The sequence below is a fragment of the Ursus americanus genome, chromosome 23 (assembly GCF_024610735.1).
Source record: "Ursus americanus isolate L20-20 chromosome 23, mUrsAme1.1.p, whole genome shotgun sequence".
NCBI classification, from domain to species: Eukaryota; Metazoa; Chordata; class Mammalia; order Carnivora; family Ursidae; genus Ursus; species Ursus americanus.
In genome coordinates, this window is record NC_142149.1 from 6067100 (window position 1) to 6087391 (window position 20292).

At 51.0% G+C, this 20292-nt stretch overlaps 2 protein-coding genes and 1 long non-coding RNA gene across 4 annotated transcripts in view; 1 reads left to right on the top strand and 2 right to left on the bottom strand.

The window, feature by feature from the left end:
* LOC123802945 (uncharacterized) overlaps nucleotides 1-853 on the bottom strand; it is a 48404-nt gene extending 47551 nt beyond the window's left edge. The window contains exon 1 of the long non-coding RNA XR_006782712.2: nucleotides 324-853. This is a non-coding gene — a long non-coding RNA (uncharacterized LOC123802945). The remainder of the gene's footprint in view (nucleotides 1-323) is intronic.
* Nucleotides 854-871: 18 nt separating this feature from the next.
* On the top strand, nucleotides 872-2757 carry NT5C (5', 3'-nucleotidase, cytosolic). Its single transcript, XM_045813956.2, has 5 exons — nucleotides 872-1069; nucleotides 1730-1830; nucleotides 1909-1969; nucleotides 2155-2269; nucleotides 2388-2757. Exons 1-5 carry the CDS (start codon nucleotides 872-874, stop codon nucleotides 2546-2548), a joined length of 636 nt encoding a protein of 211 aa, XP_045669912.2. The 3' UTR covers nucleotides 2549-2757.
* Nucleotide 2758: 1 nt separating this feature from the next.
* Nucleotides 2759-18742, bottom strand: ARMC7 (armadillo repeat containing 7). Of its 2 annotated transcripts, none has more exons than XM_045813957.2 (3): nucleotides 18380-18739; nucleotides 18142-18285; nucleotides 2759-4533 (listed from the first exon to the last, which is right to left on the bottom strand). In XM_045813957.2, the coding sequence occupies exons 1-3, from the start codon at nucleotides 18468-18470 to the stop codon at nucleotides 4172-4174; spliced, it is 597 nt and encodes a 198-aa protein (XP_045669913.2). In that variant the 5' UTR covers nucleotides 18471-18739; the 3' UTR covers nucleotides 2759-4171. The 2 variants fall into 2 exon arrangements, with proteins under 2 accessions (XP_045669913.2, XP_045669915.2); XM_045813959.2 differs by having other exon boundaries at nucleotides 4251-4533; nucleotides 18206-18285; nucleotides 18380-18742.
* Between the last annotated feature and the right edge of the window lie 1550 nt (nucleotides 18743-20292).

Below are 20292 nucleotides of genomic sequence, written 5' to 3' on the forward strand. Positions count from 1 at the left end.
ACGCCCATTGTACCTCTTAAAGGCTTTTAAATTAGATCACTTTAGAACAAGACATTAGTCTCCCCTTTGTAATGCTCCTGTTAACATTGGTTTGGAAGTACTGGGGTGCTCAGCTGGAGAACTACAGGAAGATGGGTCACCTAATCAAATCTGAGTTTACAGTCTGGGCTGTAGGTAAATCTATTTGGATGTAGTCAGAAAAGGGCGTAAAGTCTACAAAGGAGCATCAACAAAACTTAGCAGTGGTCGCGTTTTCTAGAGGGGGCTGTAACTGCCAATTCTAGAGCAGAGGTCAGTTCCACAGAAAGGACGTTCCCGATTACCTGAGCTGGGTGGAAATCGTCTCCTGGGGGTGGAGTTGGATGTTCAAACCGGATGCTCCCAACTCTGGTTTATGAGCTCGTCTCCTAGGAGCTCGACTCACACGAGCCAGGAGTCTTCAACAGTCTTTCACTTCAAAGCTACTGGGCGCCCCCATGAGTCGGGCCCTGGGGGCTCTGGTCCGGGGTCGGGCGTCCGGCGTGTTCCTGCGCCCCGCCCCACAAGCAGGGAGGGCGGTGGCCCCGGGACGCGAGGTCGGGATTCTAGGGGTGGCGCCAGCCCCACAAAGTTGAAGGAGCCCCGAGACCTTCGCCAGGATTTGAGGTCGTTCCCTGCGGCGTGGGGGGCGGCGGACGTGCACGCGGGCGCGCTCTCAGGCCGCCCCGCGCCGCCGCCTGGGGAAGGCCCCGCGCACCCACAGAGCCGGGTCCCCGGGCGCCCCATGCAAATGAGCGCCGGTGCGCCCGCCCACCCCGCGCCTCCGGAAGTCGCGGGCCGGGCGCCCACCCCCCTACCCCCAGCCCGTGGTCCCCGCCTGGAGTGCGCCGCAATGGCGGCTGCGATGGCGGCGCGGCGCGTGCGGCCCGTGCGGGTGCTGGTGGACATGGACGGCGTGCTGGCCGACTTCGAGGGGGGCCTCCTGCGGGGCTTCCGCCGCCGCTTCCCCGGGGAACCGCACGTGGCGCTGGAAGAGCGCCGCGGCTTTCTCGCCCGCGAGCAGTACCGAGCCCTGCGGCCGGACCTGGCGGTAGGCAGGGAGAAAGCGGGAGCGCAGCGGGTGGGGGAGGGGGTGCGCGAGTGGGGAGCCCCGACCCCACGGTGACCCCGGGAGCACGAGCCCCAACCCTACACGGCGCCCGGGAGCCGGGCATCCCTACCCGCAGGGAGCCGGGGAGCCAAGTGCCCCGACCCACAATGTCCCCGGGAGCGGGAACCCCGACCCCACATTGTCGCCAGGATCAGAAGCCCCGACCCCACAGTGTCCCCGAAAGCTAGGTGCCCCGACCACACAATGTCCCCGGGAGCGGGAGCCCCCACCCCACAGAGAGCCGCGGAGCCAGGTGCCTCGACCCCACCGTGTCTCAGGAAGCAGGGAGCCCCGGCCCCACAGTATCCCCGGAAGCAGGGAGCGCGACCCCACAGGGCACCTAGGAATGGGAGCCCTCCCCTCGGGCAAGACTGCCTCTACTCCATTTCCAGAGACACCCCCTGTCTGTTTAACAAAACCCTCACTTCAGAATCCATTGTTCACCCTGGACGAGAAAGTCTGGAAGAATATTTTCCCTATGCAAAATCCTCTTCCTGTGGCTCTGATTTGGGGATGAGCCCCCCACGAATCTTGAGAGTCCTCCCTGGGGCTAGATCTGCTAGAGGCAGAAGCTGGGACAAAGAACACGGTATCTTTCAGGACAAAGTGGCCAGTGTGTATGAAGCCCCAGGCTTTTTCCTAGACTTGGAGCCTATCCCTGGAGCCTTGGAAGCCATGCAGGAGATGAACAACATGCAGGAGTGAGGAAGGGCAGAGAGGGAGGGGCGGTGGAGTAAGGGAGGGTACCAAACTAACTAACCCGTGCCCCTTCCACACAGCACAGAGGTCTTCATCTGCTCCAGCCCTCTGCTGAACTATGAACACTGTGTGGGTGAGAAGGTGCGGTTACCCCAGTACTTCGTAGCAAACAGCTTCCTAAGTTCTGATGTTTAAAATACACCAGCAGAACTGAAACACAGGGAGTGTGGTGGGGGGGAGGGCAGCAGCATCTCTCAAAGGCTGGAGACCCCACTCCCACCTATTTACTCACTGGCCCTACTGACAGACCTGTGTCCTCACCACAGTACCGCTGGGTGGAGAATCACCTGGGGCCCCAGTTTGTGGAACGCATTATCCTGACGAGGGACAAGACGGTGGTCTTGGGGGACCTGCTCATTGATGACAAGGACACCATTCGAGGTTAGACCTGTTTTTCTGACAACCTTCCAGGCATCTGGCCTGCTGGGATTAGGGAGAGGGAGTAAAATAACCAGATTACGACTGCATCTCACTGCCTTTCTCCCGTGTCCTGTCCCAGGCCAAGAGGAGACCCCAAGCTGGGAGCATATCTTGTTCACCTGCTGCCACAACCAGCACCTAGCCCTACCCCCAACAAGGAGACGGCTGCTGTCCTGGAGTGACAACTGGAGGGAGATCATAGAAAGCAAGCGGGGGGCCAGAACAGTGGATAGTCGCTGAAGGAAGGGTAGGCAGACCAGCAGGGAACTGCAGTAGAGCTCAATGACAGGGCAGTGCCATGGCGGTGGCCCCCCGCACCGCGGAGCAGGGAGACACAGTGACCTCCATCCTCACAAGCCAGCCACCTGCAACTCAACAAGATGGCTGGCAAGGAAACATGGTGGGAAAATCACTCAGGAACCTTTCTAATAAAACACTTTTGCTCACCACTCTTTAAAGGCCTTTTATTTGGGAAAGTAAAGGGACAGGAGCCCTAGGAGGGGCAGCTGGAGAAAGGCTGATAGAAGGCTTTCTCCTCCCTCCTCATGTCCTTAGTCCAGTGGCTCCAGAACCTGCCCCACCTCCATAACCACAGACACCATCTCTCCCGCATCTGCCTTTCCTTGACCACGTTAGAGGTCAACCTTGAGGGAGTGTAGGAAGCTCCCCATTGCTCCTGAACCCCAACTTTCCATGGGGGTCCATACCATTTCCCCTGTGCTGACCGACGTACACTGTGGACTCCAAGCCACACACTTCTGTTAGTATTTGGTCCTCTGTCCCCCTTGAGCACCACTCTTGCATTTCTGAAGCCCTTCTGAGTCTAAGACTTCCAGGGAAGGGCCTCCCCTCACTGACCCAACCCTGACGGCAGAGGAGGAGGACCAGGACTTTCAGGCTGAGGCCATGGAGCTCTGAGGGAAGAAGAGTACACAGCTTCAAGGGTTTTTGCCTGTATTCTGACGTGTCCTCACCCTCAGAACTGTGGTCTTACTGCCTGATGGCTACCTTAACAGTCAATGGGCTGCATCACTAAAGAGTAGGAGCCCTGGGGTGGCTTGGTTGCTTGGGCGTCCAGCTCTTGGTTTTGGCTCTGGTCGTGATTTCGGGGTTGTGGGATAGGGCCCCTGCATCAGGCTCTGTGCTGGGTTCAGAGTCTGATTGTCCCTCTCCCTCTGCTCTTCCCCCTATTCTCGCCCACTCTTTCTCTAAAATAAATTTAAAAAGTATAGACATCTTCATCTTTGAAACCCTATGGTGTCTGGCAGATAGACTGTGTGGATAAACCGTTGATCCTGGGCCACAGAGTTCTCCAGGTTGGGGTCAACCATAGCCAGTACCCACCTGGAGAGCTTGCAGTGCAGGTCCCTAGCCTCCGTCGCCCTGGAGTGGGCATGACACCTTCCCAGAGCCCCGAGCTGGCTTCTCATTTCTGTTCCTCAAGCACAAGCAATTCTAATCCCAGGCCCAGCTGCTCCTCAGGAAAAGCCCCTTCTGTAAAGCCTCTGAATCCACGGTCCCAGCTGCTTCTCCCATGAGGTTGAGAGCCTGGCAGTGGGGTGTGGGGGTGGGGGCAGGAGGCAGGAGCTTGACCTCCAGCTGGTTGAGTGCCAACCTATGGAAATGGCATTGCCTTTGCTCTCCTCCACGTGTCTCAAAGTCCGGCCTCCTCTCTCAATGCCTCTCACCATAGTGTAAATACCTGTCACGCTGAGAAAACTCACCTTTAAAATAGCTGAGAGGGCACCTTTTGGGGAGAACATGCTCAGTGGGAGCCAGGCTGCTCCTGCTCCCTGAGCCCCAACTAGGATTGTGGCCTCATCTCTAGCAGTCAGGGTATCATGGCTATGAGGTCTCCCTGGATCACGGCTGCTGTGGGGTCTCAGTCCTTGGCAGTGGGATACCCAGGGCAGAGTGAGCCCGCCAGGTGCGGGCTTCTGCCACCTGGCTTGGGGAACAGAAGTCTTCCAGGAAGATCTGGGCCAGGTTCCGGAGCCGTGTGTTGGCCGAGAGAGAGAAGCGCAGCATGCACTGGACCACGGGCATAGCAGTCAGCTCAGGGTGGGAGCCAGAGCCCGGTGAGCTCAGGTACATGATCGTGGTGACAGCAGATAGCACGGTCTCCTCGTTGGGACTGGACAGGCAGTTGATGATGAGTGGGATGCCCTCCGTCTGCAGGATGTGCTCCTTGTTGGCCCTGTCTGGGCACAGGTTACAGAGGCCTCCTGGGGAAGAACAAGGGGAGACTGGATGCCCCAGGCCTGTGCATCCTCCCACCTGCCCTCCCAGCTCTCTCTGCCCACTTTGTCCCAGGGATAAGACATCCAAAGTCCATTCTGGTATCCATCCCTTCAAGGCTCCTGAAGGCCTGCCTGCCTGCCACAGCCTAGCTTTCAAGAAGTGGGTACCAATCCCTTTCCTCCTTGGAACAGCCAGTTCAATGTCATTATGCTTTCCCCCTTTTTTTTTTAAAGCAAAAAAAAAAAAAAAAAAAAAAAAAGACACACACACACACAAACAAAAAATAAAACCCATGATACATCACTTTACAGAATTAAAAAACAGGGGTGCCTAGGTGGCTCAGTCAGTTAAGTGTCTGCCTTCGACTCGGGTCGTGATCCTGGGGTCCCGGGATTGAGCCCTGCATCTGGCGCTCAGCGAGAAGCCTGCTTTTCCCCTTCCCACTCCCCCGCTTGTGTTCCCTCTCTCACTGGCTCTGTCAAACGAATGAATAAAATCTAAATAAATAAATAAATAAATAAATAAATAAATAAATTAACGTGGGTAAGGTGATGATTTCACACATGCCAAAACTTATCAAACTGTATCCTTTAAAGATGTACAGCTTATTATATATCAATTATTTCATAAAAGCTGTTAAAAATACTAGAAGCCAAATTATAAATCACTTTAATCCTACCATCTAACATTTGCTTTTCCTTCCTCAACTTCAAAATACGTGAATACATATAAACATTTAATAAAAATGTGATACTTTCCTGTTTTGTAAGCCAGCTTTTTTCATTCAGCAATGGATTGTACAACAATGGCATCATTTAACGGCTGTGCAGTGCACTACCTTATAGATGCAGTGTAATTTATAAAGAGGCTAGAGCAAGGGGGGACAGTTGGGGGCTGGCAGGGACATGCCTCTTCCAGGGATAGGAGTCTGCTGGGGTTCGGCACTGCCGCCCCCTCCCTCACAGTACCTGGGTCAGTTTAAGTCCTGCTATAGGGAAATGTCTTTAAAAGTTTAATCCATTCGGCCTCTAGGGACTTCTCCCTGTGCTAAAATCCAAATTCCCCTCTGAGGTCTTCATGGCCCTGTGCCACCTGGTCTGGTCCTTCTCTTTCTCCCTGTCACTTGCAGCCTCAGCCTGTCCCTGTGACCTTCTGGCCCCAGATTATCACATGCTGCCTCCCTTTTGCTGGTAACCAACACTTCACGGCTCCCACACCAGTAAGGTTCCCCTGGAATACCACCCCACTCCCGACTCTCTCCATGTCTAGGACACTCCCCTCATCCCTGCATGCTACTTTCTTCATATGCTTAGAACCCTGAGAAACCACCTGACAGGTTTGTCTTCTTCCTCACGAGCTGCCAAGCCCCACTAGAAGGCAGGTGCCTGGAGGTCAAGACCATGGCCATCTTATTCCCACCAGGTCCTTGGTGCAAGAGGCGTTCCACAGCTACTTGTTAGAAGGGCTGTACAGTGGTGAGCTGCGGAAAAGGGCTGAACTGCAGAGGGCCGGGGCCTGCACCATCGGCTCCCTGAGATGTTGCCTACCATGGACTTCTGCAGTTCTGGGATCCAAGCTGTGACTCAGAGCACCCCTGAGGGAAGGAAGGAGCTGAGGAGCACTCCTGGAATCACAAGGCAAGGGAGACAAGGCACTCTGTCCTCCCTATGGGACACACAAAGGCCTGACCTGCTGATACTACCTCACAGCTGTTCACCTCCGTGGAGCCCTCAGCACATTCTGGGGCATCCTGCTGACTGCCTTCCATACTTGCTGTCCGTCCCTGTCACTGGACACCGTAAGGCAAGGCCCTGCTCTCTGGTTTACCTCAGTATCCCAGGCACCTGCAACTGTGGACGCTCACTGGCCACATGCTGGGAACATAACTGAACCCCATGAAGTGTTACTATCACCCCGATTTTAGTGGAAACAGAGGCTGTTGAGTAAGTCGTCCAAAGTCCCAGAAGATGGGAAGCCTTATGCCACAGTCAAGGGACAAGTGGGAATGCTCTGGCAGGCCTCTGGCTTCCCGGACACATCCACACCATCTCTTCTGAATTTCAGCAGTGAACCAGCCTCCTACCCACACTGTAGATTAACTGACTGGGGGCAGGGGATGGGATTTATCTCTGCTGTAAAGTATGATAAGATGAAGTCTGAGTCACCCTTGGCCAGTGAGTCATCATCACACAGAGATGAGCCTGGGCGGGACACCGCCACCCAGGCTGGGGGATAGTCAGATGGGATCTGCTGGAGGGTGAAGGCAGGAGGAGGTCTCAGGACAGCTGGCCCCATCTGCTCCCCAATTGTAGACCTAGGAAGTCTCCAAGGATGGATCTTATGCCTGTCCGAGCTTGCCACTGCCTGGGGCCCAACCACAGGGCATTCTCCTCCACCTGCTGGCAGCGATCCTCAGAGCGGAAAACAAGAGTGAGCGCTTGCAAAGAGAAGGGCTTCAGCGGGCAACGAGTCTGAACGGAAGCACCCAAAATGGATCCAGGAGACCCATGAGAAGCTGAGGCCACAGCTACCTGAGCTCTCCCCCGAGTCTACTTCCGTGAGCCTGCCCTGAAGAACGAAGGAGGGCTACAGGAAAAGAGGAACGCAACAACTGGAAGCTTCCTAAATAATGCCCAGCAAGAGCAAACCGGTTGGACCCAGTTGGGTATGTCGTATGATGGCAAATGATACAGTTCTTAAAAAATCACGTTTTCAAAGAGTATTTAATATGGGAAAATGCCTGCAACATAAGTTAAGGAGGGAAAAACGTCACCAAATTGTATGTAGGATAAAACTGCAATGAACGAGTTCGGCAAGATGTCAGCTCTTCTGAGAGCCTTCCACGACCACCCTCACCACCCCTCTCCCCAGCGCTCTCCCCTCATCTCCTTTGTGTCTCCTCTTCACGCCTGAGCTATCTGTCAGGTTTACTAAAGGCTGCCCCACTAAACCACTCCCAGCAGAGGGGGATTGTCTTGTCTCATTTAGCCACCTCAGCCTGGGATATAGCAGATGCTCAATAAATGGACAGACACGTTAACGAAAGACAAGCTGCAGACACAGCAACAGGTTAACAATGCTTATCTCTGGGCAGCGGGATCAGGAGTCACTTTTATTTCCTTTATTTTCCAAGTTTACCGCCACAGAAATGTCCTGTTTGTTTTGTGTTTTCTGTGGAGAGGAAACAGGGTAGAAAATGTAATTTTTATAAGCAGGAAAGGGATTTTTTTAAAGACTCACTTATTTGAGAGAGAGAGAGAGAAAGCACGCACATGTGCATGAGCAGTAGGGGCAGAGGGAGAGAAAAGGAGAGAACCTCAAGCAGACTCCCCTGAGCCTGGAGCCGGACCCGGGGCTCGATCCCAGGACCCTGAGATCATGACCTGAGCCGAAATCAAGAGCCGGCCACTTAACCGACTGAGCCACCTGGGTGCCCTAGAAAAGGATTTCTTTTTAAAAGCTAAATTTCATTTAGAAAGTAAAACTCACCAAATGACACCATTAAAAAAAGTAAAAGGATAAAAGGAGAAAATATTAATAAATTACGTATCTGAAAGAGGACTCCTTCCAGAATATATATTACTGCCTATCGAGAAAAGATGAACACAATGTAAAAATGAGTAGGACCTGAATAAACTCTGCTCAAGAAGAGCGACGCATGACAGTGTGCTCGTCACTCCTTCTCAGAGAAATGAAAATCCAAACCCCCACCGGGTGGCTGCACACGCCTCCTGTAACAGCTGAAACAAAACACGCGGCCGAGACTAAGGGCTGGTGGGAGGTGGGGGTGCTGGAATTCTCACATGTCAGTGGCCAGGAGCCTCACACGCCGACGTTGAACATACACCTACCCTATGACTCAGCAATTACACTTCTACCTGAATCCAAGAGAAAGGAGGACCTATGTCCACAAGAACCCTTGCGTATGAACATTCGTAACAGCTTTATTCATCAAGGCTCTCCACTAGAAACAAATCTTCATCACCAGGTGAACCAATGAACCAACTGCGGCATATTCATACGAAGATGTGAGCTCACGACACTGTAACAATATGCATGAATCTCGAAAACACTGAGTGAAAGAAACCAGACACAGGAGTCCATCCTGTGTGATTCCACTAAGACGAAGCCCCTGAAAACAGGGACGCCGGGCTGGCTCAATTGGTGGAGCAAGCAAACCTGATCTGGGGTCGCGAGTTCAAGCCCCACAATGGGCGTGCGGATGACTTAATTTTTTTTTTTTTTTTTTTTTTTTGAGAGAGCAGGCGTAAGAGCACGAGGTGGGGAGGGCCACAGAGGGAGAGAGAATCTTAAGCAGGCTCCATGCTCCATCACCCACCAAAATAAAATCTTAAAACAACAACAAAACAGGCAAAACCCATGGGTTAGAATAGTGGTTACCTGAGGGTAGAAGACACTGACTGGGAGATGGTGTGAGGGACTTTTCTGGGGGAGATGGAAACACTATCTTGATTTTAGTGCCGGTTACATAGGTGTACATATACCTTAATGAATTTAAAAATCCATCAAACTACACTGGGTGTTGTATGGAAGTCTTGAATCACTGTATCATATACCTGAAACTAATATTTCACTGAATGTTAACTAACTGGAATTTAAATAAAAACTTAGGGGCGCCTGGGTGACTCAGTTGTTACGCGTCTGCCTTCAGCTCAGGGCGTGATCCCGGCGTTCTGGGATCGAGCCCCGCATCGGGCTCCCTGCTCTGCTGGGAGCCTGCTTCTTCCTCTCCCACTCCCCCTGCTTGTGTTCCCTCTCTCACTAGCTGTCTCTCTGTCCAATAAATAAATAAAATCTTTAAAAAAATACAAAATAAAAATAAATAAATAAATAAAAACTTAAAAAGTTCAAGGGGAAAAAAAAGTCAAATTGACACAAGATATGTGCACTTCTCCATATGTTGATGGTGTGCCATCTTAAACCACGGTTACCAAACAGAAAGGAGAACAAGTTCTGACTGGCTGATGAACACGTTTTGGACAAACCAGACAAGACACAAAGAGAACAAGGGGCAAAAGCAGGGCCCTTCTAGGCACAAGGAACCAAAGAAATCCCCAGGAGAGGCAAAAGAGAAAACCCCAACTACAACCGTGGATGAGAACGCTGGAGGCTCAGGTCACACAGCAAGTAGGGCATTGCTGCTGAGACAGGAGGGTCTAAGGATTGTTCTGGGGATTAAATGAGGTCATGCCCGTAAGTGCTTAGCCAGCAGCTGGGGGCTGGGCAAGCCCTAGGAGACAGCGGCCCAAGACTACTCCATCTGATGACTCAGCTGCCCAGGGCGCTGGGCTGGCTGCAGCCCGTACCAGATAAAAATCTTCATTTGGGACTATTTGTTCTTGGGTTTTACTTTAGCATCTTGAAAACCCGCTCTTTCTGAAATTTAAGTGTTGAGGGGTAGAACAGTGTATAGTTACCACTATGTATAAAAAGGAGGGGAACAGGGTGAAAGGGATAGAGATGGAAGTGAGACTTCTCTCAAAATACCTTGTATACAGTTTTGACTTGAATCATGAATGTTTCCCATCATAACAAACATCAAATTAAATCAAAAAGAAGAGAAAACATGGTTTTTCATACTTCTGACCTATATTTCACTTCTGGGAACTTATGCTACTGGTATACCCTTCCAGGGGAGAAACGGCATACGAATAAGGTTATCCATAGCAGCACTGCTTGGGACAGCACATGGAAACAACCTGAATGTCCACCCCTAAGGGTGGCTGAACACCGGTCCCTGGGTGCCAGGGAATGGCATGCAGCATTTGCAAAGAATAAGGCAACTCTTTGTGGGCCGATACTGCAGGTGCACCAAGACATGATGCTAAGTTAAAAAAATAAAAGCAGAATATACATATTCTCCACACATGCAGAACCTGCAAAAAAACAAAAAAATAAAAAAACAAAATACAGATTTGTCTGTAAATTCTGAAAATATCTCTGGGAGGATATAAAAGAAACTAGCAACAATGGTTGCTTCCAGAAAGGGCTGCAGAGGGAGTTACCATTCACCACATTCTCTTCTGAATTCTGTACCATGTGAATTAATCATGTATCCACATAAATTAACACATACACACACAGACAAGGTGTGCTTGCGCCCAGAAATCAGAGGAAGGGGAACTGGTCTCTGCAAGTCTGGGAGGAAAGGCAGAGCCTGGCTGCCCTGCCCAGCTACTGTGGAAGGGAGCAGTGAGGTGAGAACACTGACATCACCTCCTTTCTATAAGGGGAATCCTGCCACAGATGGATAGCTGAGGAATTTTTTCTTTTTTCTTCTTTTTTTTAAAGTAAACTCTATGCCCAACGCGGGGCTCGAACTGACGACCCCAAGATCAAGAGTTGTATGCTCTACCAACTGAGCCACCCAGGCACCCCAGAAATTATTAAATTATTATAAGTCAGGAAGGTGTCCACCTCTGATAGGAAAGAGAACTGGATCGGAAAGGGACATATAGGGGCTTTTGGATTGCTGCCATTATTTTAGTTCCTGACCTTGGTGCTGCTTAAGTGGGCATTTGCATTCTCTTTGCTAAACTCTACCTGTATGCGTCAGCCCTTTTCTGCACCTGTGGGTTGCAGATATGGGCGCTGTGCCAGCCTCTGGGGCTATAAACAGGGGCATGGTTGGTCCACATCTACTGTGTGCTGGGAGAGGGACGGTATTTAATCACATTATTTAATTCTCTCCCCATTTTACTGATGAAGAAACTGAGGCTTAGAGAAACTGAATCACTTTCACCAGTCACCTGGGTCCTCAGTGGCAGTACTGGGATTCTAACTAGATCTGCCCACCACAGAGCCCTTGCTCCAACCTCCATACTCTGGGGCTTCCCTGTACCTCCTTCTCTCACTGATGAGTTAGGCTCCAGGGATTAGACATCCAGGGGTTAGACATCTTTCTCCTTAAAAAGGAATTCCTCGGGGTGGCGGGTGGCTCAGTTAAGCATCTGCCTTCGGCTCAGGTCATGATCCCGGGGTCTTGGGATAGAGTCCTGCATCAGGCTCCCTGCTCAGTGGGGAGTCTGCCTCTCCCTCTCCCTCTGCCCCCCACTCATGCTTGCTCTCTTTCTCTAGTGTTCTCTCTCTCTCTCAAATAAACAAATAAAATATTTTTTAAAGATTTAATAATTTCTAATTAACAAGCGGGAACTTTTAAATTTTTAATAAAAAATAATTTTAGGGGCAGCTGGGTGGCTCAGTTGGTTGAGCATCTGACTCACTTGATTTCAGCTCAAGTCATGATCTTGGGATCATGGGACTGAGCCCTGTGTCGGGCTCTGTGCTCAGTCTGCTTGTCCCTTTCCCTCTGCTTCTCCCCCTGTTCACGCTCTGACTCTAATAAATAAATAACATCTTAAAAAAATTTTTTTACAATATATATATATCCCTACTATATTAATACTATAATTCACTTCTGCCTATTTTTGGACTTTATGTAAACAGAGTTACAGTGTATATACCATGTGTCTAACATCGTTTGCTTAAGGTTATGTTAGTAAAATTACTGCATGTAGCTACAGATTGTCTATTTACCTTGCTAAGTAAGGAATATTAACATCCCACGTCAGTATCCATTATATTACTGACTGTTTCAAGTTTGGGACTGCTACAGATAATGCTGGTAGTGACATTTTTGCACGTGTCTGGATGTGCATGCCCCCTAACCCTATGAATGTAACTGCTGGGTCAGAGGGTGTGTCTATCTTCAATTGTATTAAATATTGTTTTCCAGAGACAGCTGAGGATTTATCTACCAGCCTTTTTCTGAGCACCACCACCATCTGGTGGCAACTACATATATTGCAGGAAATAGAACACAGGAAAACAATTTAACATGAATTCAGGGAGGCCACCTACTTGAACCCTGCTTTAGTAACAAAACTGCCAAGTATTCAGTGACATTCTAGGATTCAACCAGTTTTCATGGAGGCAGGTAATTCTCTCCTGGTTCCGTTCAATCTCCATACAGCATCTAGAATGGCGCAGGTGTGCAGAGGCTGCATACAGAACACCTGAGAGTCAACCCATGGTGTTTTGGGCAAACATTCCCAAATCAATGCCAAAGGCTGTCTGGGTTTTTATTTGGCGCAAGAGCCCCAAATTCTTTCACTCATTTGGGTATTTACTGAGATCCTGGCTTTATATCTGGCCCTCCATAACTCTCCCACTCCCATCCTCCACCCTCAACAAGGGCCAACCAGTACGGCCTTCCAGTGGCAGTCTCCCTTAGATGCCAAATGTGGCCTGGATGGTGAGCACCACCATTAGGAGCAGGGATGACTTCCCACCAGAAGCATCTCAAGGATAGTGCAGAAATGCAAGGTGTAGTGGAAAGAAAGAACAAGAAAAGACAACACTCTGGAGTTTGAGCCTTGGCTCTGCCAACTAGGGCCCCTGGGCACAGAATTTGGATCCAGGAAGAATGGGTAAATGCCTGGCTCCAGTCATCACTAACAGTGGGAGCCTCAGGCAACGGACCTAACCGCACTGAGGAGTTGTTTCCTCACACGTAAAGACAGCTTAGTACTACTGGCCTTGTGGCTGATGACACATTCAGAGCCCTTACAGGACGACAACCAAAGGGTAAGTAAAATAGCTCTACAATTGTTCTAAATGGACAAATCCACAAAAGCAAAGGACAAGAAAGGGGAAAGTACAAAGACTCAAAAAGCCCTGTGTGTTACCAGCAATCACCGTAACCAGATTCTTCTTGAAGGCTGCAGGGGTGTCTGAGGGGTCACAGGAAGATGGCCCCCCACAGAAAGTCAACAGTCAGGCACAGGGGCTCACCACTGCAGCTTTCAGCCCTCCGCGCAGGCGGAGCCGCCTGACAGGAGAGGTCTTATCTCAGCTGAATGCATCAGCACCACCCGGAAGGACGCCTGCGATCGTGCTGGGCTGCTAGACCCACAGACGGAAGCCTGCATTCTGACCCTGACCCACCACTAACCAGCTGAGGGGGGTGGTCTATGCCTCAGTCTCCTCATCAGTGAAATGAAGGGTTTGCAGTGCCTTTCAAGCTCTCACAGTCCACAATCCTAAGAATAGGGAACTCCTCTGTTCTCTTCTAGAATCTGACAGCCTTGGTTTTCCCTCCCAGGCTGGCACTCTTTAAACCTTTGGCCAACCTGCTCATCCTTCCTAAGCCTCAGACTCCTTATGGAAAATGGAGGTTCTGAGCACACCTAACATTTAGTGTGTCTCAGAGTCAAAGGCGACAAAGCACAAAAGCCAGTACCTGGCACACAGAGGGTGGTCTATAAACGCTAGCTATTCCTACAAGTCCTTCTAAGCCCCAGAGCACCAGCTCTGTAACTGCGGCGCCCGTGCACACATTAGAGCTGGCTCCCTTCACCGAATGCTACCCGGACACTTGATGGGAGGCTACTGATCGACCTTCATATTTTTCCTATCAGCCAATGATGTTTTTCCAAAAGGAAAGAATCCCTAAAGCATGTGGGTGGTTCTCTTGAAGGACAGAATGTCATCCCACCTCACCTCTTTGGGAGATGAGGGAACTGTTTATCCTCAAAAGGGCCCGAACACCAGTCCCTTGGGGGGAGGCCTAGGGGATCCAGCAGCTGCAGACACTTTGTCTCATTTAATTCTCTCAACAATTCTGTGAGGCAGGTACTGACGCTGCCCCACCTGACAGATGACGGAGAAAGGAAATCACATGCCCGGGAGAGCGAGGACTTGAACCCAGACCTGCCTGACCCTAAAGCCCAGCTCTTATCAAACTCACTAGGCTCCTTGCCAACCAACAGACGCTGGTTTTGGTTATGCGAGCCCGAGGTAATCTAAGCCAGCTCTCCTCTCTGCCCTTACTCCAGAACCAATCCCACTCAGAGCTACAGCACCGAGTCCTGGCCAGTACTCTGCACCTTCTGGGCCCTTCCCTGGCCTTCCCCAGAGATAAGCGAAGCTGAGCTCTGCCGTCTGGAGATACAATTTCAGGATTGCCACCAGAGATGAAAGAGCTGAAGCTACAAAGCACAGCATGGAGCCTGTTAGCCAAATAAGCACCTGCCAGTGCTTCCCATTCAGGGCTGGTGACATGAAGAGAAAAGGGAATGACAGCAGTAACAAAATATGCATCTAAGTATGACTGGAACTCTCCTGGTAAGTCATGCACAATAAATACAAGAGAAATTTACTCTGCAGACAATCCCATGGAGGGATTCAATGCTGAGAAAGCGACGACACTGGGGATCAGGAACCTTGTGCTGGTGGAAGGAGAGGAAGAGAAAATGAGGAAAAGTGGCAGGGAAAAAGGAAAACTGGTGATAAGGATACTAAGAAAGTGACCAACCAGGCCAAGTACCTTCATGGAGACACAGCCACGCATACACCCACTTCTGCTCCCCACAACAGGCCTGTGACGTAGGGCAAGCACAGGTGAGGAGAGGAGTCTCAGAGAAGGGACAGACAGATCTTGTCCACAAGAATCAGCTAGGAAGAGGAGAAGCTGGGACCGCGGGCTCTGGGTCCGGGGCTGGGTCACCCACTCTGGGAAGCTGCCCAGGAGAACAAGAACCCAGGCCAGGCCCAAGTCTCCAGCTCAGCCGACCAGAGTCTTAGAGTGCTCTTGCCCTGAGCAAGTTACTTCCTGATCCTGCAAAAACCTTTTGTGGGGGACTGCTTTTTTTTTTTTTTATTTAAAGATTTTATTTATTTATTTGACAGAGAGAGAGGCAGCGAGAGAGGGAACACGAGCAGGGGGAGTGGGAGAGGGAGAAGCAGGTTTCCCGTTGAGCAGGGAGCCCAATGTGGGGCTCAATCCCAGAACGCTGGGATCATGACCTGAGCCAAAGGCAGACGCTTAACGACTGAGTCACCCAGGCGCCCCTGGACTGCTCCTTTTATACAAGTTTTCTCCAGTCCAAAGTTTGAGTTGGAGGAGCTCTGTCACTCCTAGGTGGAGGTTATGCTTCCCATGGGCCACTGTCACCACTCAGATGGCAGAAGCTGGGGAGCAGAGGGAGGGGATGGAGGACTTACACAGAGGAAAATCTTGAAGTGACCGATGGTTTAGGATATTTATTTAGCATAATGATCTTCCAGAGGGCCTCAGTCTGGCCCTCTCCACAGGATGAAGAGTCCAGGGAGCCCACCAGAGCCCATCCTCCTTTCTCCCATACCTGGAGCTGCAGGCCCGGAACCTGCTCGCACAGCTGCATGGGCCTCATTTCTGGGTCCTGACTCCCACGGGTGAACTCTGCTGTTGATGTGTGCAACCCCACTGCTGTGTGTACACTCCTAAGTCCAAGGAGCGGCCACAGGGCAGGCATGAATACACCCAGCATGTCCACACACATGGGTGAGATCTATTGTGGTGTGAAGAGGAGGGATGCCCCAGCCACCCCAAATAGTAGGGGCCAGCCTGGATAGTCTTGTTTTTGTTTTTTTTTAAGATTTTATTTATTTATCTGAGATAGAGAGTGTGTGAGCGCATGAACTGGGGGAGTGGCAGAGGAAGAGGGAGAAGCAGACTCCCCACTGAGCAGGACCCTGGGATCATGACCCGAGCGAAGGCAGCCACATAACTGACTGAACCACCCAGATGCCCCTGCCTGGATGGTCTTTCAAAATTTTACAACACACCTACCTGATGTATTCGGTGCCAAAAAAAAAAAAAAAGGGTGTTAGTTCATTCTATCAAGGCCTTCAATCTAACTTAGGTTCCAGGAAATAAAGGAGAAAGAGAAACAAGCTAAATGACACCAGAAAGAGGCAACCAGACAATCAGGAAAAAATTAGGAAGGTGGGAAATTCTGCAGAACTGGTCTGGATCCTTCAACAATTAGCGTCATGAAAAGAGACTACTAATGGTTAAAAGAAATAATTTATGGGCGCCTGGGTGGCTCAATTGGTTAAACGACTGCCTTTGGCTCAGGTCACGATCCTGGAGTCCCAGGATCCATTGCCACACCAGGCTCCCTGCTCAGCAGGGAGTCTGCTTCTCCCTCTGATCCTCCCCCCTCTCATGCTCTCTCTCTCTTATTCTCTTTCTTTCAAATAAATAAAATCTTAAAAAAAAGAGAGAGAGAGAGAGATAATTTATGTAGTGCCTTCCTTCCAGAGAATACAATATGGAAAGAGGAAGACAGAATAACTTGACAGTGGAGAACCTGACCAACACCAACCACCTCAGCCGGGTGATCGAGGCCATGATCAACAGTGAGATGTCATGCTGACAGCACGACTCCATGACATGATGTGGTGAAACGGCACTTACTTCTGTGGCAGTCCTCCCGCTAAAACCCACAACAAGAAAAAGGCATGAGACAAATCCCAGTTAAGGGACAGTCTACAAAATACCTGACCAGTACTCCTTGAAACCATCAATGTCATCCAAAAAAGAATAAGTCTAAGAAACTGGCATAGTCCAGAGAAGCCCAAGATGTGACAACTAAAAGTAATATAGTATCCTGGATGGGATCCTGGAATAGTAAAACGGTATTAGGAAAAAACTAAGGAAATGAATCAAGTGTGGACTTTTAATAATAATGTATCAAAGAACCTGGGTAGTTCAGCTGGTTAAATGTCTGCTCAGGTCATGATCTCAGGGTCCTGGGCTCAAGCCCAGCATTGGGCTCCCTGCTCAGCGGGGAGCCTACTTCTCCCTCTCCCTCTGCCGCTCCCCCTGCTTGTGCTCTCTCTCTCTCTCATTCTAATAAATAAATAAAATCTTTTTTTTTTAAGATTTTATTTATTTATTCAACAGAGATAGAGACAGCCAGCGAGAGAAGGAACACAGCAGGGGGAGTGGGAGATGAAGAAGCAGGCTCATAGCAGAGGAGCCTGATGTGGGGCTCGATCCCATAACGCTGGGATCACGCCCTGAGCCGAAGGCAGATGCTTAACCGCTGTGCCACCCAGGCGCCCCAAAATCTTAAAAAAATATATTGGGCTTATTAATTCTAATAAATGTACCATACTAATGTAAGTGGTTAATAATAGAGAAACTGGGCATGGCACATATGGGGACTCTCTGTATTATCCTCGCAATTTTTCTAAAACTGTTCTAAAATACAAAGCTCATGGGGGTGCCTGGCTGGCTCAGTCGGTACAGCATGCAACTTTTTTTTTTTTTAAAGAGACAGAGCACATGAAGGGGGTGTCAAGAATCTCAAGCAGGCTCCACACCCAGCATAGAGCCTGACATGCAGAGCCTCACTTGGGGCTCCAGCTCCCCCAACTCGTGCTATCTCTCTCAAATAAAATCTTTAAAACTTTTAAAAAATAAAACCAGCATTCTATAATTTTTTTTCCCTCCAAGTGGCTTCAATCCATTCCCTCATTTATGATCTCATCTCTCAGTAGGAGGAAAGGCAGACATGCAGAGGGAGTCCTGCGCATTAGTTCCAGAACCGACTCAAACTGGCTGTGACCCGGGACAATGTGTGAACCGAAGAGGTGGCACAGACATGGCTGGCACAGACATCGGGAAGATCTGCCTTCTCAACAGAGGGACTGCCTAAAAGATCCCTTTCCCAGTGACTGACCTTAAAATCACTTACTTCACCAAGTCAAACAGGTAACTGGGAGACCTGCCCCATCCTTACCAATTGCAAACTCCACCAGGGTTTCATTCTCCTCCGACAGGGAATCTAGGAATAAATCGAGGACCTGCAGCTGCCGCAGATACGGGTAGTTACTGGGATCATAGGCGAAGTTGGCGAGGTTGGCCAGTACTTGCTCCTTGGCGTCTGCGGCGGAAAAGTGGCGCTGGAGCCAGGTCCGGGGCGGCTGTCACGGCCGGACCCCTGCCCCGTCCCCTGCCCCCCACCCTGCCGCTCTCACCTTGGCTCTCTGTCTCCTGGAATTCAGTGACCAGTGCCTGCAGGTATCCCAGGCGCCCGACGTGGGGGTCTACCTTCGGCTTCTGGGCCATGGTCAGGGCGGCAGAGGCGGCCCGGGGAAGGGCAGGAGAGCGTGGGAGGTGAGGCCGGAAACAGGTTCCTTCCCTGGCTTCAGGTTCTGCAGTAATTTGCTGCCGAAATTGGAATGTGGAGGGTGGCGTGGGGTCTCAGGGCCTTGTTAGAGTTGAGCGTGAAAACCTAAATTTGGATCCGGGATACGAGAAGGAGGGAGCGGCACCACAGCGACTCAGGAACTTGATTTTCGCCTCGATTCCAGGTTTCCGGCGGAAGCCGCGCTTAGCCCCGCCCCAGAGGGCGGAAGGGACGGGTCGTGGCAAGCAAGAGGCGGGGTTGTGGCTGAGCTCGGCGCGCCTGCGCGACGCGCTTAGGGCTTTAAGGCTCTAGCTGGAGGGGATCCGCCCTCTGAAGGGTGCTGTAGGGTTGAGGTTGCTTCAAGGAGTTCCTTTAGGGCGCTTGGGAACCCAGGGGAGTCGGGAGGGCGCCCATGTGGGGAAATGTCGAGGCAGAAGAACCTCCAGACACCCTTGCACTTGGCGAGGGGGCGCAGCCCAGCCTCCTCAACCAAAGGACACCCCTTCTGGAACGCCGGCATCAGTTACCTGCACCCCGGCATGAGTCCTTTGAAACTATCTTCTGGTCTTTTCCAAAAAGCCGGGTGAGCCTGGCACCCTCTGCTCCCCAGCCCTGAGTGGGCCACCTCTGGCTAGAAATTTCAGAGTAATAATGCCCTAAGACTTTTTGCCAGCCAGGTGGAGGGGGAGCGCTAGGGGCATCCACGAGCCCCAGGACCCTTTGTTCACCCAAATGTACCGCTTTGGCCGCTCTGCGTTGTGGAGCCCTGGATGCTGAAGCCCTTCGGCCCAATTCTTTCTCAGGGCTTCTCAGGAAGGTGATGTGTGACCTAGACCTTGTAGGCACAGGGAATAGAGCACCAGGCAGGGAAATGGCCCTGCTGCAACTCCCATTGTGCTTGAAAATGTTGGGGTAAAGGGGTTTGATCTGTGAGCTTCTCAAGGTTAAGGACCACGTATCTTTGGCCCTGGGCCTGGCATGAGGGTAAAATGGCTGCCACACTCCGGCCTGCCACAACCTCATTGACACCAGGTCCCATCTCCATGGGCTCAGGTCCCTGTGGTCAGCCCTTGCCCTATGTGTACCCCTTGGGGCAAGAGTTATGACTACAATCGGTGCTTGGGTACCCTGACAGCTCCACGTAGGACAGTGGCCCCAGACCTGTCATCAGGCCCTTCGGCTTCTGTAAAGAGCTGATAGAACTTGGGGAAGTAAATCTCATCTCAAGGTGGCCAGGGGCTTGTCTGCCTCTGGCTGGACAGAGCAGCAAAGTCAGGAGACAGGATGTAAGTGAGCTCTACCCTGCACTGGTCAGGAACTGCTCCAGATCCTCTCTAGAGGATTCCCAGGAAAGCAGCTAAGTGGGGATTCTGGAGTCAGATGGGCCATCCCATCCTCCCTAATTTGTCCCCCCAGAAAGGCTCAGGGGCCTTCCTCCTTGGGGAATAATTCTCAGTCCTTGGTGTAGTGCTGAGGGCATCACTAGGTCTTACTTCTCTCTGCCCAGTCCCCGGCACATAGTAGATGCTCAGTAGTATTTGTTGAAGGGCATCTGTCCAGAGATTATTTCCACTCTTGGCTGGGGGCAGATGAGGTCAAAGTTCCCTATGCTGAATGTTCACGGATACCTTTTTTCCTGAAAGTCATCTGTTTTCAGGAAGTGGGCCTAATAGGGGTTGCACATTTCAAAGCCTGGTGACTATTAGTGCCAAAAGTATCCACCTACCCACCAGTCCCACTCTTTCCTCTCCACTCAGTTAG